The 18796-nt window shown below is 48.0% G+C and overlaps 1 protein-coding gene and 1 gene segment (V, D, J or C); one reads left to right on the top strand and one right to left on the bottom strand.

Moving 5' to 3' along the window:
* Positions 1-824: 824 nt before the first annotated feature.
* LOC122904142 (putative DBH-like monooxygenase protein 2) lies at positions 825-8165 on the bottom strand. Its single transcript, XM_044244616.1, has 13 exons — positions 7878-8165; positions 6839-6985; positions 6163-6324; positions 5859-5942; positions 4948-5115; positions 4651-4753; positions 4302-4468; positions 3884-3975; positions 3560-3656; positions 3359-3418; positions 2129-2259; positions 1358-1472; positions 825-1067 (listed from the first exon to the last, which is right to left on the bottom strand). The coding sequence occupies exons 1-13, from the start codon at positions 8163-8165 to the stop codon at positions 825-827; spliced, it is 1857 nt and encodes a 618-aa protein (XP_044100551.1).
* A 4526-nt stretch (positions 8166-12691) lies between these two features.
* Positions 12692-13597, top strand: LOC122905456. The segment is given in 2 exon segments: positions 12692-12835; positions 13101-13597. Coding segments are annotated over 2 exon segments (552 nt in total).
* Positions 13598-18796: the final 5199 nt, after the last annotated feature.

Consider the following 18796-nt stretch of genomic DNA (forward strand, 5'->3'; position numbering starts at 1 on the left):
ATGACCTGAGCTGAAGGCAGAGGCTTAACCTTTGAGCCACCCAGGTGCCCCTGGTTTTTGTTTTAAATCTGGAGGTTGGGGTTGAATGAATTTGTTTGGGAGCCTTGGAGTAATACAGAATATTGGAATAGAAATGGCAGGTGAGAAGAGCAAGGACTGCATTTGATGTTGTCTTTTGGGCAACTGGATCCTCAAATACCCTCTGTATGTCTTATACTGAACCATTCGAGACACCTCCCAGCTTCCTCTCCTGGACCAAAGGCTCAAAGAAAGGAGGTGGCAACAGGAAGCGAGTTAAATTTTATTTAATTTGATGTCTTGAGCTTTGTCCTTTATAAACACAGTCTTTCCCTTTACTACCAATCACACACGTGGCTTGCTGCCTCTGCCTCACAGGGAGGGTTGAGCAAAAAATGCCCTAAGAAAGGAGAATCAGGAGCCCCCTTTATGGTCAGCATGGGCAAAGGAGGGTTTGGAGGGCTTTCCCACTGCATGCAAACCACTTCCCCAGCTGGCATCCCCTTAGGTAATCTGGAGCATCAGACTTCTCAGAGAGTGGTCCAGCCTTGAATCCAGATTTTGTCAGAAAACATGTGGACCCATCAGTGTTTTCAAAGCTTGAGAGGCTGAATTGCTTCCCTCAGCATGGAAGAGCCTTTATGGAATAGGTGACACCCCCAGGCCTCAATGTCGTGGCCTGGGTCATGGGAAGGGGCACAGATAGGGGACATCGGAGAGCCCAAGCAGAGGGGAATTTCTGTATTTGATAATAAGAGGAAGGCTGAGCAGAGAGTAACCTGAGTATTTGAAATGAGGAGACAGTATCAGACTCCGACTTGCAGGGTGGCAAGAAGCCAGGAAAGAGCCCCCTGCCCAAACAAGAGGGCAGCCAGAGAGAGGCGCCTCAGGGTAGCAGTGCTGGAGCCCGAGAGGGCCACTGGTGCAGCCCTGAAGCCTGCAGGGGTTTTGTCCTGAGGCTCCACTTTGCCTCCAGAGGACTCCAAGCAGGGTCCCCGAGTCGTTGGGATGATGTCTGGAATCCAGCCTGTCGTGTTTTCCACCAATTCCTGCAGCACGTGGAAAATGGGAGAAAATGGGTAAGGACAGAATCCTCCCCCACTCATTTCCTTTTTTCAGCCTTTACTTGCTGATTCCCCAGTCTTTGCAGCCTCATAAACTAGCTGGGAGACCCCCCCACCACTCCACAGTCTGGAGCAGCACCAGCGCATCTTTCTGCTCCCCAGCCCCTCCTTCCTAACCCAGTGTTCCCACCTTTGTCATTCACCGGCTTCCTCCCTTCTTTTCCTGGCTTAGCCCAGTACCATCCCCAGAGGGTGCTGTCTCCTGGGTCACTCACATCAATGGTCTTTATGATCACCATCTGCTGGGCCTCCTTGCAGGCTTTCTCAGCCTTCTTAATGTTCTCTGGGGTCCACTCAACATTGTTCATGGCCATCATGCCCTCCATGGGGCTGCCGTGGGTGGGGGAACACACGATGAGTTAGGGTCGACTTAAAGCTTTGACAAAATGCCTTCATGCTTGTTAGCATCATCTCCATGTTGGCATAAGCCAGAAGGAATGCCTCACGACTCAATAAGAAAACCACGAATTTGGCAGATGGAGAAACAGCAAAATTCACAGATGAGCAGTTTCTTTTAAAGTGAAAAAGTGAAACTCCTGACTCTTTAAAGAAGTGGTTCTTAATCTGGGAGCCTTGAAGTCCAAGAAGGTAGATTGAGGGATTCAGGGATCATGTAAAGGCCCTGAAATTGTGTGTGGAATTGGGTGTGTTTGCACAGATATGCATTTTCCTGGAAAAGGAGTTTCAGGGCTTTCATCGAATCTCAGAGACAACCCTCACCCCTAAATAATTAAGGGTCATTACTTAATGACTTAAGTAAAGAGTCTTTGACTGAGTGAGTAGCACATGAGATAAAGGCAGCCAGAGAATTTGTATGTAAGGTATCTAACTCTTAGAGGTCAGTTCTTACCTGCTTTTCTGGATGATCTCATTGATATCGGGGTAAAAAAAACCCTATTCTGTGTTATGTCAGAGCATTGAGAGGAGAGTCAGACCAAGACCCCTCCCACACACACTTGAAGTTCTTCTCTTCCAAGATGACTCACTCTGATACCTCCTCCCCAAGCTCATGGGCCACGTGGATGATGTCAGGGTACCCCATGCAGCTGGAGATATTATTTCGGGGATAGTAGAAGAGGAAGATGAGGCACATCTCATTAATGGTGCTGGGGCCCCCCTGAAGAAGAAAAGAGAGACAGAGATGGAACACAAAGTCACAAAGCAAGCAGAGAGAGGGGGACAAGGCACGTAGGAAATAGTGCAGGTGGTCATTCTACCAATGATGCTGTTTTCATTTTCCCTTAATCTACAACCAGCTAAATGAATGTTCATCTACTTCTTACACACCCTTTCCTTTCCCCTCCTCTCCTTCCAAATGGTGGACAGTTATTGATATTATTTACAAAGAAATAATATCTGCCCTGTCCTCTACATTTCCATGGCCTCTGCTCTGATTTGAAAAGGCAAGATGGTTGAGAAAATGAGAGAAGATCTTGAGTTTCCTGAAAAAGTCACTCCCTTTTGATTTTCTCCAGGATTCCTCATCTCTATATGTCTAAAGCTGGACCTACTCAAATATGTCACATGTTCAGTTCACCATAGGAGGGTCTTATGGTTTTTCCCTGTGAATCCCCTTGTGCATTATTCCCATTTGTGTCTTACAGTATGTATCACTTTCTACCTTGCATAATAATACATATGGCTGTAGTTTCTTCCTCAATAACATGCAACTCCTTTGGAATCCTATAAGCACTGAGCCACTCTTGACACACAAAAAGGGTGGGGTTCCTTGTGACCATAACAACAACAGCTAACTCTAACTGAACATCTACTATAAGCCAGGAAATGATCTAGATGTCTTATAAAGTTTAATCAACTCTTACAACAATTTTAAGAGGTATTATTATTAGTTCCCATATGAATTAAGAGATTGAGGCACAAAGAGATTGAATAATTTATCTAAGATTAGAAAGCTAGTGATTGTGCTGACATTTGGAACCAGGCATGGAGACCATGAGTCCATGCTCTGGTTTACTATAGCATGCTGTCTTCCCATGGTGTTATTGGTCATTGACAGGAAAAGTAGGGAATCCTTGTACACATCCTACAATCACAGGGATGTGAGAGCATGAAAAGCCCCATGTGAGTGGATAATAATATTGGAGGGAGAAAAAGGCTTCAGTTAGAATAATCAGAGTCACTCTATAGCCAAGGCCAGGGATGGGCTCTATTCTGAGCCCATTGTGCTTGACCATGGTGGGAAGGGAGGTACTTACAAAAGTCAAGGAGTCCCGGTCCAGCGTCTGGTAGTGACATTCCACCAGCAACTCATCTCCCTATTCAGAGTGAAACATGAAGGCTGAAAGTAAGACACAGAAAGACTGGTACAGCCTTAGAACCCTCTTGGCCAACAGTAATGACCTCTGATGCTGCCTCCCCTCCCTCAACTCCAGTCATGCCTTCCCACAGGCTCCCACCGGTTTGATCTCTGCTCGATAAGGTAAATCTCGAGTCTCCTGCAGATTGAAGTCATAAGAGTCATCTTTGCAGATTGTTCGGAGTTGTGCTCCATTTCTAGAGGGAACAAAGCAGTGTGTGAGCTCATGCTGGGGGTGGGGGACTGGTTGCACATAAAACGGAAAACTTCTTCCACAGTCTTACTCTGACCACCTCTATTCTAGGGGTAGTTCCAGCTCCTCCTATCCCAACCAAGCATAACCTTATACTGCAGAATAAATAAGTATCCTCAAATTTGTTCCCATATGCAGATGGGAAAGCTTCAAGTCCATGTCTTCCCTTACCTGTATTGCACAGCCTGCAGAGCACGGCCAGCCAGATGCGTGTGAAGCAGGTAGCCATATACCTGTATGTCGGGCACTGGGGCCCCATTCATCTGTGATGGGGAGGAGACACGTCTGGTTTGCATCTTGTCCTGTTCCTCCATTTGCCTCCCTTAATAGTTGACACCTTCCTTGCATGAATGACAGGAGCCCCTTTCATTCTTCCTGGGCCCTCCTGGACCCTCTTCCCGCCCCACCACACAGTCCCCAAAGCCCCAACTCTTTCCTTCTCTTGCATGATTCACGTTAGTGGTTCTCCTGAGCACCAGGTTGTAGTTATTGTCCAAGTCTCAGACTCAGGGTGTGTGTGCTTATGGACCAGCCCAGATCTGTGATGGGAAACAAGGAATCTCAGGGAAGGTGTGCCTCCCAGCTTCACCTCTTCAAACTTCTCTGTCTTACACAGCCCGTAGGACAGGAAGGACTCCGCGCCCGGGGGTATGAAGTGGATGGGGAAGGTGAAGAAGCCCAGCTGGAGGACCCCCATGTCATATTTGCGCAGCTGTGCGGTGTAGTATAATCGGATGCCTGAGGAGTCATAAATGCCTGGTGCGGAATGGAACAATGACAGAGGACAAGAGAGCTGGTCACAATGTGAGAACAAGAGGAAAGCTGGGACAGCGCTGTGACCAAAATGAGCCAGCGTGCAACCCATAGCAGCTTCCCAACACCTAAAAGAATCAGGAAGCTGCACCAGATTTTCCTCCATAAATGCTGTAGATACTTACCAGGAAGGTTGTGAAAATTGCTATAATGAATCTCCAGTCGGATCCACTGTGGGTCTAAGGGGGTGCCAATAGAGACACCCACATCATCTGGAAACTGGTAACTCTGTTGGATGAAAGCAGATCTGGCAGCAAGCAGGGCTGGGTGCTAGGTGCAGGGGCTGGGACCTGCCCATGTTTTCTGGCCCTCATCCCAGACCTCCACTGTCTCCTGGTCTGCCATCAATCCAGCAATCCCAGTCATCTGACAACATGCACCCCACCCCCTTAGCCACCTAGTTCCCTCATCACAGGACTCACTGTGCCCCCGACAGCCCAGCCCACGATGACCTGTGAGCAGAGGGAGAAGGCAGGGTCAGCTCCATAGCAGTCACTGATACCCGTGGGAAGAACACTGGCATTGCCACAAGCATACACCAGGATGTGATGCACCATCGTCTCATTGTGCATGAGCAGCTTGGGCTCAAACTGGGTGAGAGAAGGGGGCAGATCATGGTCAAGATCTTCTATGTCAAGTCCCATTCTCCCTATCCTCTTTCCCCCAAATAAATCTATACCCATTTCCCACTTCTGTGTCTCTTTCTTTTCTATTTGTTCTCTCTTTTTCTTCCCCAACCCATCACTTACCCCCACTTTGTTCGACTTCTCTCTCAGCCCTCACCCTTTTAAACTCATCCCCTGAGTGTACAACATACTAAATCTAGCCAAGAATATCTCCAAGACTTCTGACTTTCCCTTAACAACCTCACCAGTCCACTATATCTGAGCACATGACTTGTTGTATTCTCCTCTAAAGAAAAAAAAATGGCTCCCACACATTTGCTAGTTTTTGTAAGATCAAAATTAGAAATAACTCAACTGTGAAATCAGGTGACCATGTTGGAGTTCCCTCTGGCCAGATTTCACTAACCTGACAGCCCTTGGCCCTGTCTCCTGAGCCTGAACTTCCTCCTGGACCATGAGCACAATTCTAGGTCCAAGGTGGGCACTATACTTTGCTCTCTGGAAACACTAATTGATGACCTTCATCAAAATCTCTGCTGTATTGTGGGGCTTGTATAGAACAATGCTGGGAGTTATAGTTTTGGACTCAGGAAAGCATGAAACTACTTCTCTTCAGCTTCTCAGCAATTTTCTAAACACCATCCCATCAGAGTTGACTGTGCCCACTGCACTGCTCAACTGCCTTAGCAATGTCTGGTTCACTGTACCTTGAAGATGTGATGTTTCTTGCTAACGATGGGGAGAGGGAGGAAGGTGCAGGCATACGTGGTGTCATCCTCTGGGATGAGGAACTGGAGAAGGACACATAAAGGCTGAGTTGGGTTGGAAATGAGGCTCTTAGAGAAGAGAGGGGAGGGACAGACCAGCTTGGTGGTCCTCAGGGATTTATAGGAAGTCACGGTAACCTCAATTCAAGGAATGTACTAAGTATAGGTGCAAAAGGAGGATCTAAATTGAGTGGGAAGATGGGAAGGAGGCTTGGAGGTGGCTGGATGGGTAGAGGACTCTTACATCAGTGAGCTCCAAGTCATGGATGATGGTATCCTCAGGGACATCAAGGTCGTCAGGATGGACTATTTGTAGCAGGAAGATGGACTTGATAAAAGTACGGTCCCGATCCAGCTTCAGAGTGTCATCCAGGCCATAGGTGGCCAACACCCTTAGGGTGTCACTCTGGAGGTGTCATAGGCATCGAGGTGCTACTGCCCGTGAATAGCACTTCGCAAACACCCACACCCAAGGACTGACACAAGCCACTTGCTCACATCTACACAGTGGAGTGGAAAGAGCTTCTTACTGGGGGTCAGAACTGGTCAGGTTCTAGTTCTACCTCAGGGGCCAACTTGCTGGAAACATTGAGCATCACATTCCCTCTTGATGCCTGTGTCCACATCTGAGAAATGACACTCTAAAGTTCAGTGAAATCAAGGAAGGTTCTTGGAGAGGGGAGCCAGGGAGGTTGGGGTGGGTGCTTAATCCATGGGGGAATCACTTGGCAGAGGGCTTGTGGATTTGTAGAGGGGCACAACTGGGGCAGTGCCTGGAAATGTGGAGACGGACAGAATCCCTGGGAACTGTGACCATCGCCTAAGACACATGCATGTTCTAGATTGGGGTTGACTCCACATCCCTGAAAGAAAAAGCTGCTTACAGTTGAATGCTTCTCCCCCCTCCCTCCCTGTTTTACCGTAATGTCTTGGTCATGAGGATCACAGGAGCGGAAGGGCCTAGAGAAGCGCATGGTGGTGTAGACGGCGTCTTCCATTAGCCCCTGCAACTCAGCATCCTGGCTCCCATCCTCCTCTAGGGTGTCTTCATCCACCAGGTGCTGATCCTGGGATCCAGTGAATATCAAAGAGTAAGAACAGGAAGCCCCAATTATCATGACTTTGGAGAAGCTGGTATCCCCTTAGTAACCCCAAGGTACTAAATTAGCCGAATCTGGTCCTTGATTTCATAGATTGCTCTTGGAACAGAGCATGGCATAGGATGGATCCCTGGGGCAGAGGGATACACAGTGTCTGATGGGGTTTCACCACTTGGCCTTGATTTACTTTTCCTGTTCCAAATCTCAAGTCAATAAATCCCAGTGTTCCTCTATCTCCAGCCCTTGACAGCTCCTTAACGCTCTGAAGTCTCTACACTATTTGTCCTCTCTTGTGGCTCATAACATTGACACTTACCCATTTAAATGCAGTTCCTGTGGGTGAGATTGGGAGAAATGGGTGGGCTGCTTTTTCATCTGTAAAATGGGGTAGTAATCATGTACCTCATAGTGAGGCTGTGAGGTTTAACATGGGAAGATTTGGGAACAATGCCTGGTTGATCAAGAGTACGTAACAATGTTAAGCTATTATTACTGTAGCTGCTGCTGTGGATATTAGACCACTGCCTGTTGTTGCCCACCTGACTGAGTTTAACAGAAATTAGGGCTGAAGACTTGGTCTCAGGTAACATCGACTCTCCCCTATTGACCTGTAGTTAGTGGTGCAGGACTCTTTCAGTCCAGTGGTTCCACTCCCTAGCATCTTAGGGGCATGCAGTCCAGAAGACCTAGTTTGAAACTCTTCAATGGACCATTTCTGTAAGGAGAGATCAGTAGTCAGCTGGTGTTCTGGGCATGTGCCTGGATAAGTTTGGAAAATGTGGATCCTTCCTGGACCCAGAGATATCCTCAACCCAGCAAGAGACCTTCATCCTTGGAAAGGAATCACCCTCAGACTTACCGAGAAATAGACGTTGCCATCAGGCAAGACTCCTCCAACAACCAGATCGCTCCCCACTCTGGTGTAGCGATTTGTGACCCCCAAGCCCACCCAGCCAGTTGTCCGGACCTGCAGCTCAAAAGTGATGATCTCTGCCTCAAGGTCAAAGTCCCAGCGCAGGAAAATGACATTGGAAGGGTCTAGGAACCTGGAATAACGCAGGCGAGATGTGGGGCCAAGGCGTTTGCCTTGGGAGGAGGACACCAGGGCCATAAGTAGGAGAAGCCTGAAGAGCAGGGCACAGGTCATGGCTCCTGGGATCTGGAGCATCTCTCCTATAGATGGACACTCAAGAAGTATGGGTTTATATGTGCCTCTACCTGTGCCAGGCCCCGTGCCATGGGGGAGGGACAGACTGGGGCTCTTCTGATCTGATTATCCTCTGGATTCAGAGTGGTGCCACTTACATAACTCTGGAGGTGTGGGGTGCCCAGTGAGGGTGCAGAGCAGAGTGCTCTTATCCCAGAGCAGGGACTTGACATGAAATTCTCAGGAGAAGGTCCTTAGACTCTTCACCCCAACCCATGACAGGGTCCTCCCTGGGTTTGGTTTTTCCCTGCTGTTCTCCCCTTGTCTCTATTTCTCTTTCTTTCCTTGTCTCTATTTCTCTCTCTCTCCCTTGCTGCACCCCTCCCAATCCCATATCCTTGGATGGCCTTACGGAGCACTCTGCTCTCTGGCACCTGCCCCAGGCCCCAGCTTTTTTGGGCATTTTCTATACCTGGAACTGGGGCATAGCCGGGGGTGAGGGCGAGACTGACGACATGCAGCAGAGGAAGGAGAGAAGTTTCTGAGGGGGTGTTCGGGGAAGGCTATGATTTCCATCTCCCGGAGGAGTCTTTGCTACTAATCCCTGGAAGGACACATAGAGGTGAAGGAGCCATAATCAGCTTTCCAGATGGGCAAGTCTGGGTCAGCCCTGAGTTTCTGCATATTCCTGGGGAGCGGCAAGGAGGAGGAGGAGGGTGGGGAGGGGAAGAAGAGGGAAAGAATGGGAGATAAATATAAACTAGCCCTTGGGATCATTGGTGCTCTACCTTTCCCTCCATGAATTGCCTGCCAGAGAAGTCACATTTAGTGATTCTCACTCCACTGGGGGCTTGGCCCAGGGTCCCCACTGACAAGTGCTTTGGTTTTCAAACCATAAAAGCACAGAAGGAATGTTAGAATATTAGAACACCAGAGTGAAAAGGAATTTAGGTTCACTCAATTTTTAGATGAGGCAAAGGAAATACCAAGCAGTAACAGGAGTAGTGCCCGATCCCCCAGACAGTCAGAGGTGGAATTAACACCAGCACACAGGGGATCTGCCCCCAGACCAGTGCTCTTTCCATTATTTGCTTAGGTTACAGACAACCGAAGGGTGCCCAGCTGCCAGAAGTGCTTTCCTGCCACGGCTTGCCCTGGTGGAGGGAGTTGTCATCTGCTGACTGCTTCTTAGGGAGGGGACACACACATCTCATTGTATGCCTGGCATTTTTTTGTTTTTTGTTTTTTAAAGATTTCATTTATTTATTTGACAGAGAGATCTCACAAGTAGGAAGAGAGGCAGGCAGAGAGAAAGGGGAAGCAGGCTCCCTGCCAAGCAGAGAGCCCAATGTGGGGCTTGATCCTAGGACCCTGAGATCATGATCTGATCCGAAAGCAGAGGCTTAACCCACTGAGCCCCCCGGGCACTGCCTGGTGTTTTTTCTATCCAGTTTCTGACACAGCTGAGCCAAAGCTGGAAATCACTTCACTGACCCCAGTGTCTTTTCTCCAACAGAGAATGGAGAGGCTCTGAAAAGTTAACAAGGACATGTGCCCGTGAGGCATCCCCCAGCCCAGAAACCGAACCACACATCACAGAGGCACTCAGCTCCAACTGTGGTGGACAGGGCCTGGAGCATCTGTTTATGCCTCCATCCAGGGCACGCATCCTCTTTCCATTTTCTACTGAGTTCATCAAAGCTGGTAAGGCCCCAGCTGAGGTTGTTGGCTGCTCCCGTGAGCACCTGAGTAGAAACTGGGGTGCAGTGGGAGGAAAAAAACCTATCTCCCAAGGCAGCAGCCATAATGCCCAACTCTGGGCATGGGAGCAGGGAGGTTGGCCCAGGATGGGAGCAGAGCCAGGACAGGAGGAGGAGCTGGGGAGGCACTGACCTTGAGGAGCAGGAATCCAGGGAGGAGATAACAGGAGTGTCAGAGACACTCTGATCCCAATCGCGTTTGGGGATTAAGGCAAAGGGAGGGAGCGACAGGGAGACAGGTCGGCCAGCCCTGTAAACCAAGATGGGGCCAGAATCCCTTATCCTGAAATCTGTCTACCTGCCAGAGCGCCTGCCTGAGGGAGGGAGCTGCGAACCAGTGCCTACAGCCTCAGGGTTTCTGCTCCTGGGCTCCCTCTGGCCACCCACTGGGCTTTTTTCTCCCTGTTCACCTCTCCCCCCCACCAGTTACGCTTTGCTCCCCTCTTCCAGAGCCTGTCCCTGGTCCCCAGAGTCACCCTCTCCACTGTGACCTCTGATTGCGACGCACGTGGCTTGCCAGGGGAGGACGCCTCTGTGTGGGCACATACGCATTTCTAGTGTTCAGGATGTGTGATTTGGGCAATGCTTCCCAGAGCGTCATCCCCCGCCCTCTCTGGAGAGAAGAGGTTGGGAAGAGGTAAGAGAGCAAAAGCCAAAAGAGAAGCAGCACATGTTCCTCGGCATGCGGGGAGAGGGACACTTTGTGTACGATTAGATCATGCACATTTGAAGTCGCCTGATAGGAAAATATTAACAAACCCACTTTCTACCCCAAATTGTACATAATGAAAATGAGCATCTTAAAAAAAAAAAAATCCAGAACCACAGAGATTGCAAAGCTATGAAGACAACTGAATTATAAACTGTATTATGCTGTCAGCACGCAGCATCAATAACTGTTGTTCTTTGCTAGAACCACATGAACTGTATTGTGGTAAGTATTTATATGTCAGCAGATTAACAAAAATATTGAATCTGGGAGGCGCAAAGCCCCAGGACGTCAGGCCACAGCTGTTCCCCGATGTGTCAGCTCCCCGGAGTGATGGGTCCGTGATCTCACCTGGCTCCATCCGGCCCCCTTCTTCCCTCATCAAGGGCCCCGTAAGGCTCAGATTCCACACTGGGAGCACTGAGTGAATCCAGTGCGATCCCAGGTCTTGAAATAGTAAAGTCTGGTTGCTAGACCCTATGTGTCCCCATGTTTTTGCCCGTCATATGTTGAGGGTGAAGAGAGAGTCTTTTTTTTTTTTTTTTAAGATTTATTTATTTATTTTAGAGAGAGAGAGAGAGAGAGAGAACATGAGTCGGAGAGACAGAGGGAGAGGGAGAGAGAACCTCAAGCAGACTCCCCGCTGAGCGAGGACCCTGATGCAGGGCTCCATCCCAGGACCCTGAGGTCATGACCTGAGCTGAGACCAAGTTAACTGACCCCACCACCCAGGTGCCCTGAGAGGGTTTTTTTTTTTTTTTTTAATCTAATATCCCAGATCACTGGTTTCCAAACTTTCTAGAAAACGATTCCTCTTGCCAATGTTAGAAAGCTATGAGAACTTGTGATTTTCATCTCAGCTGATGACTAAGAGAGAGATAAAGGGAGGTAAATCCTGCCATAAATTCTGCCATATGTAAATTAAACTAGCAATTTACCACTGACGTGACAGAAGTCAGCTCACTAAGGACTCCGTCTGTGCCAAACTGTATTCCAAGAATTTTTTTTTGTGTACGGATCTATTGACTCCTATGAAATCACTCTATTATCTTCATCTCAAGCTAGGTAAACTGAGTCTGAAGTCCGAGCACTAGGTAGTGCCAGCCCTGGGCCTTGTCAGGAAAATGTAACCAAGAATCAGAACTCTTCTCAACACAGGAAACCTTTCCCTGGAAGTAGAAAAGAAAGAAACCAGTCTTATTATTGAATAAGCATTAAATCCGAATGTGATATATATACATCCCAGGCATTTGGTTAGGTTGGTGCAAAGACAGGCAGACATCCCAGCCTTTTGTATAGGCCATCAGACACAACCCACTGGGAGTCCCATCCAGGTTTACCCGGAAGGCAAGTCAACTTGCCCTATCTTTCTGGCAGGGCATAATTTTACATTTTAGTGTGAGTCATGCACTCTAAATTAGGTTAGGCTCATTTTGTTGTTCAAAATTTGACTGTTCAAAATGTGTTGTTCAAAATACAATCTCTTTGTATTTCAAAGAGATTCATTGTAGGTCCTAGAGAAAAATATTTCTGGGTGACTTACATATATTTCAAAGAAAGAGAGAGCTTAAAATTACAAGTTTTCTAAAGTAAATGTTCTAAGAAAATGGACAGGAGGTAAGTCTCTTCCCTTATTTCCAACAGGGATAATTAAGTCTCTTATGTTTAATTTGTTAGTTGACCTTACAGAGGAGAACACGGGAGTCGGAAATGTGAGCCCACTGTATGCTGCCCAGGAAGGCCTCGGAGCAGTCTCTGTGCGTGTGTGAGGCACACGGGGAGGGCAGTCTTCACTCAATCCAGCTGCCTGCTCGCTTGCACTGAGATGTTTGAATCCCTTGTGAAGACGTGCGGTGCAGATTCTCTGGAGAGGGTGCAGGCCACGTACCTTCAGTAAGTCACTCCGTGAAGTTGGGGAGTGTGCACCTGTCTGTGTTAGGGCCGTTGGCATGCAGGAAACAGGAAACCCCATGGGGTTTGAACCTCAGTGAGACAATGAGATAAAATATTGAGCTTCCTGAAAAACCCCTCCCTTTTGAGTTTCAGGCCTAGAGTGTCAGCTACTAATTGTCACCTTAGAGACCCTCATCCTGCTCTTCTGGCCCTGTCCCCCTGCCTTGCCGGAGAAAGCCTGTGGGGCCAGGGAATGGGACCGCCATCCATTCTGTGGGTCTGGGTGCTCGTGGCTACCATGAGTACAGGTCAGAGGCCAGGCAGAAAAAGCCAGTCCATGGGTTGGGGGAGGGAAAGAGGGACAGAAAGTTTTCTCCCAGGTCCCAGCCTTGCTAAGAGCCTCCCTGGCATAGCAGCCCCGCAGAAAGCACTCCTTCTGTTCCCAGGAGTCTGCTGCTGGCATTGCTCATGCTCCCCCCCCCCACACCAACTTTGGGGTTTGGCTGCAGCTGATTATTTGCGGGAGTTACTTTATCTGCGGGAACTTTAGCCTGGCCTGACTGTGTATTTCAGGTGCCACGGCGAGCTTGGTGGAGCAAAGGCCCAGGTGGGTCCTGGTAGCTCGTGGACAGGCTAAAACCCTGCACTGCATCCTGAGGAATTCCCAGTACCCCTGGATGAGCTGGTACCAACAGGACCTCCAGGGGTCACTACAGGTGCTGGCCACTCTGCGGAGTCCTGAGGATGAGGAGGTTGTGTCCGTTCCTGGAGCAGATTACCGGGTCAAGCGGGTCAACAGCACAGAGCTGAGGCTGCATGTGACCAATGTGACCCAGGGCAGAAGCCTCTACTGCACCTGCAGTACACACAGTGAGAGAACCCCCCTTGGACGAGTGAACACAAACCATCCCGGGCGCCGACCACAGACCCAACCTCCTCCTTCGCCCCGACCCCCTATGCTCCCCTGTTGCCTCTTCTCTGCAAGCGACTCTTCCTGCAGCTTTCCCATGCCCTCCTGGGAGGGCTCAGCCTGCCCAGCACCGCGATTCAACCACCAGTTCAACCTCTGAAGGGCTCCGTTGCAGACCTTGCTCTGCCCCTTGGAAGGTTTGGGAAAGACTTCATCTCCCTGAACCCTGGTTTCTGTGCCTGTAAGTACAGACAGTAACTCGACCCAGCTCAGAGGCTTGCTATTAGGATCAAACGGCAGGACTCTCCACGGTATGCCCACGTAGCAAACGTATGCTTCTTAATACCGGCGTCAACGCCCAGAGGGGTGCTGGCAAGAAACCTGGAGAAATCCTGAGGGCTCAGAAAGGAAGAAGAGGGAGTATCTCAGAGTGTAGCCCGTCACTCACATCCCTAGAATAAACACCCACTTCTTCAATTTGATCCCCATACTTGGTGCTCGCCACCACCTAAACGTCTCAGCCACCCCACCCCACCATCTCAAGCTGATCTTTTTAAAAAATATGCTCTTCAGAGAGAGCCTGACCTAGAAGACCAGGGTCTGGATCCACGGTGAGGGCTCCCCAAACATTGACGCAGCAGTCACGGCTCAGAACTGGGTCTGCTACGTGAGCAAGGCCATGCGTGGAGTGAGGGTGGAGCAGGGAGGCTCAGCTCCCAGGGGAATGGCCCAGAAGCAGCAGGCAGGTGCCCAGGGAGAGAAGGCCGATTCCGGGGAGGCCTGCAGAGATGGGCGGCCAGAAGGCAGCTGTAACGGCTCCACTCTGCTTCTAGCTAGGAGCAGCTTTCTCCCAGAGCGTGTGGACCAGATGAGCAGGTAACTGGGAGCCAGGGGAGAGGGGTGAATGAGAAGTCATTTCAAAGCTCAGTCTCTGATGAAGGTCTGGGGTTCTGGGTCCCAGAGCGGCAGGCAAGCACGCTTTCCTCAGGGCTTGTGGAGAGGGAGCAATTTGTCCACCAGGGGGCGCCATCGGCCCATAGTTCTCCATGATCCGCTCAGACAGGGTCCGGCGTGGATGACAGGTGTGTCTTCTCTCACCGCCCCCCTACCTCCACTCAGGTGTTATGGTGAACACCTGCCCGGCTCTAGAGGACTACTGCAGTCATGCCGAGCAGGTCTAGAGCCTGGCCAGAGTTCTGGAGACAAATGGATACCTGTGTTCTCTCTTCCCTCCAGGAAAGGTACCGCTGGGAACGCCCTCACCGGGAAATCCTTGGTCCCAGGCCACTGAGAGGCTGTTAAATACAGAGATGGCCGGGCAGAGAGGCCTGGACCACCTGTTCTTAAGAAATGCTGAGGTCCATGCTAGCAGCTCTGGAAACAACTACAGCTGAGCGCCCTCACCAGAGCGATGGAAGACACCATTACTCTGATGAACCCCTTGAACTTCCGTCCCTGGGAGCTCGGTGGACATTACCCAGATGCCATCCTGCTCACTTGGACCATGAACTATGCCTTAATACCACCGCCTAGACCCTTAATTCTTCGGTGATTAAACTAGTTCCCCTAGATTGGCAGATGTTAAGGGCCCAAACAATGCTTTTTGATTGGATTATGTTATTTAACCGTCGTTATCCACATAGGAAATACTGGTCTCTGTGATGTAGTCTGTTGTCCGCAGGCTGGTGTGAGGGATTCATCCATGCCTCTGGGAAGCATATTTAAAGCATATTTAAACTTCATTTTTTTCATCCAATACTTTCAAGTGCCCTATTAGACAAGTACTACCAAGTTTTTTGTATTTTATTTTTGTTTTTGTTTTCATAGGGAAACGGGTATGTGACACCTGAGCAACCTAGCCAGCACTCAAATACAGGGATTCTGAGGCAGACCTATGACTCTCAGTACGCCCTGATGCTGCCTTGTTGAGTAATGAATATATTGTCACTGCAACGAGGGAGATGTGACGTGGCAGGCATCTCTGTCCCTTCCAGAAAGGCAGCGCCCTTCACGTTGCAGATGAGGTCACAGAGGACAAGGACGTCCACATGTGATGTGGCAACAGGTCAGGTGAGCATCCTGAAAAGACACTCAGTGGCCCCACAGACGCGTCCTAGGGTTCAACAGGTCCAGATGGGAATAGACAGAATTATACTAATTGCACCCAATCCTTTGGAAGGGAAAGTAACATATGTTATGATTGTGTAAGTTGGATTCTGCTCTGTCGTATCGCCGTAGTTTGGATTCGTTTTAAGATCACGGACTTGTAGGGCTGCCAGGTGAGTATCGTTACCTAAGACAGCCATCTCTCTGTTCTCCTTTGTCTTAGTCATTCTCTCAGCTAATCAATACGTGCGTAGAATACCCACTCCATTTTCAGTATTTTAACAAATATGGTGTGAACTTTCAAGAAATATGAGGCGTGTTTTCTCTTTACCCATCTTCTTACTTTCCATATTCCTCAGAGAGCAGAAAGCGTAAGCTCAAAGTTTCTCTTGCAGGATGAGTGTCTTTTTTATAATTCAGACTCCTGAGGCCTGAACAGAAACATAGCCCATATTTATGGCCCCTACGCTATCATTTCAGGCCCCTGAGCAGGAGAGCCAGCATGGATCTAATGTGAAGGTAGGGGCTTAGATAGATGTGGGCTTGGGAAGGGAGAGTTCATAATGGGTTAATAATTAGAGCTTCAGGATCCGTGCAAGTCTTTTGAGTTTAAGCACACATTCATCCATAACACACTAATGGGGCTTGTTAAGAATAAACTGTATTAACTGGGTTTGGTAGACAATGAATCCCAGCATGGATTAACAATTAGCTAAACTGAGGAGAACGTATAGAATGCCAGAAAACTTAAAAAAGTAATATAATAGCTAAGACTGTGAATTTAAACTTACTTTTCTACTTTCATTTTTTCTTCTCCTTATATCCAATGAATTGGATTTCTGAAATCCGGGAAACACTTCAAAGACAAAGCAACCCTATCTGGCAATTGCCTATCTAAGTGATACTACAATGTACTTATCTTGCAGTTATAGTTTTAGACCTCTACCCAAATAAATACAATGATGTTGCAAAACTTCCTTTCTGTATTTTATACCTAGGGGCCTTTCCCATGCAGGCTGGGAAAGGCACAGGTGCCTAACACCTGACAAAGGGGAACATATATTGGTAAATTCTATCAGAATGTTCTTTTGCTCTCTATCATTACTCTTGCTTGGAATATGTTCTTGAGGCAAACGTAGTCTGCAGTTCATAGTTGCTATGTATGATATTCTCCAGCTAGACACCTGTGTGGAGAAAATTGTCTTTGCTTGAAATGGTAATATCAAAATATCACTCTTTGTATTATTTGTATTTAGTGAATTTGATTTTAAAAAGTACTGTACTAGTAAATAAATGAGGTCATCAGCAAAAAAAAAAAAAAAAAAAGAATGTTCTTTGGCTCTCAGATATAACCTGATTGATCGATTGATTGATTGATATGTGTGTGTGTGTGTGTGTGTGTGTGGCCATGAAAATAGCTTCCATCCTAAATGAAGAAAAATAAATTCAGATGTAAAGAAATGGCAACAGATGAGCAGTAATCCTTTGCAAAGATTAAGGGGGATCATCGTATATTGAATGCCTACTATATGCTGAATATTATGCGCCATGACTTACACAAATTATCCTATTTACTTCCAACAGTCTGGAAGAGTATTATCGGTCCCATTTTAAAGATAAACTAAAACAAGACAGGTTAAATTCCTTAATACCTGAGGACCCACAGCTCATAGCTGTGGAAGTTGGGATTACACACAAAATTAGATCCCAAACCTGTGCTCTTTCAGCACTGCTAAGCCCAAGATCATCCTTCTGTGGCTCTAGAAGTGAGATAAACTCACACTGGAGGGACAGATGGTGGAAATCAGAGTGGGGAATAGCAGTCACAAGGGAGAGTCAGCTAAACTGAGAGCAAAGCATATTGAAGTGAAGGTGGAAGAGAATTCAGAGCTGGTGGCCAGTAGAGGGGCAGCAGGCCTGCAAGCTATATGGAGAGCAGTCAGCAGCAGGCCTCCTGGGGGTCTACAGCAACATCTGGGCAGGGTTAGGCAGAGTCTTAGGCTTATAGGAGCTGGGGAATCAGACAAGGTTGTTGAGACAAAGACAGCATTAATGGAACTGGGATTAAAAGAAGGGGTGGGCGAGAAGAGGGAGCTTCCCTCCAGGAATAGAACAGAAGCCCAGTCTCTAAAACTGGGTAGAAAAGTATAACAGCAAGTTTGGCTTGGTGATGAGCTAAACTTCTTCTAACCAAGGATAGAATTGGAGCCCCATCTTGGGCTGCTATTGTAGATGGAGCACTCGAGATTATAGGTGTGCCAACTAAATGGCTCAAGGTAGGAGTCTGGGGCTACAGAGAGCCAGACAAAAGCAAGTTTAGATGTACATTTTATAGCTGAAGCAAATCCTGCATGTGATTTACATTATTTACAATAATCTCTTAAAAACAAACCGACAGCAGACAACAAATCATAGACTGGGCAAGAGAGACAATGAGGAACATCGGTTTGATTTTCATCAGAGTAAACCCCAACGTGAGATAATGAAGGTGCCTAGTACTGCTGAGTTTTCAAAGGACCTGGGAGCGACGACCTTGGGATTCCTTGCCAGTGTCAGGCCCTAGGCCAGCCTCTCTCATCCCCATCTTTAGCTTCCAGTGGGCAACTTGATTCTACTCTAGTTGTTATAGCTAACGGCGTCAAATCGAGGCTTTTTTTAAACCTTGATTCCCTATGGAACAGAGCTCAATTTATGGTTTCGGATAACCTCCTGTTCTTGAAGTGAATGCACATGAGAAGAATTACAAAGTCTCATCCATACAGTAGCTGGTATTAATTTCTGCGCACAAACAGAAGCTCTTTCCTAATCTTCACCTTGGCTTTTGTAAGATCCTGGCCTATCCATTCTCATTTAGTTTTTGGAATCATAGCTTTTCAGCCTGGAGAACAGTGGTTATAGGAGGTATCCCCGTACTTAGTGGAAAAACATGCTCTCTAAATCCTAACATGTTATTATGATTTGAGGAAACTGATGAATGACCCCCCCCCCCTGTTTTTTCCACATAAGTTCTGAACAAATTGAGAGAGACAAAGTAGTAAGGCAGATGGAAAGGGAAATTTTTGGCCATGTCACTTACTGAGCTGTTAGAGAATATGGCTTAGAGGCATGGCAACATGGGAGTCCCAAGGCTGCAACTTAAAATTAGAAAGAAGTCTCCCATCATTCAGCATACTGAGTGGTGGATTCTATCATATTTTCTACTAAAAGCATAAAGTGAAAATAAACAAAGAGGCTGTGCAGAAGAACCTTACAG

This window comes from Neovison vison, chromosome 4 (genome assembly GCF_020171115.1).
Source record: "Neovison vison isolate M4711 chromosome 4, ASM_NN_V1, whole genome shotgun sequence".
In the NCBI taxonomy this organism is placed as follows: domain Eukaryota; kingdom Metazoa; phylum Chordata; class Mammalia; order Carnivora; family Mustelidae; genus Neogale; species Neogale vison.

What these genes read in the sequence shown, in the direction of transcription:
- LOC122904142 (XM_044244616.1), bottom strand. Translation starts at nt 8,165, where the DNA reads ATGACCTGTGCCCTGCTCTTCAGGCTTCTCCTACTTATGGCCCTGGTG. An exon ending in CAATTTTCACAACCTTCCTG is followed by an intron (nt 4,469 to 4,650) that starts GTAAGTATCTAC and finishes ATTCCGCACCAG; the next exon opens with GCATTTATGACTCCTCAGGC. An exon ending in CTTGGGGAGGAGGTATCAGA is followed by an intron (nt 1,473 to 2,128) that starts GTGAGTCATCTT and finishes CACCCACGGCAG; the next exon opens with CCCCATGGAGGGCATGATGG.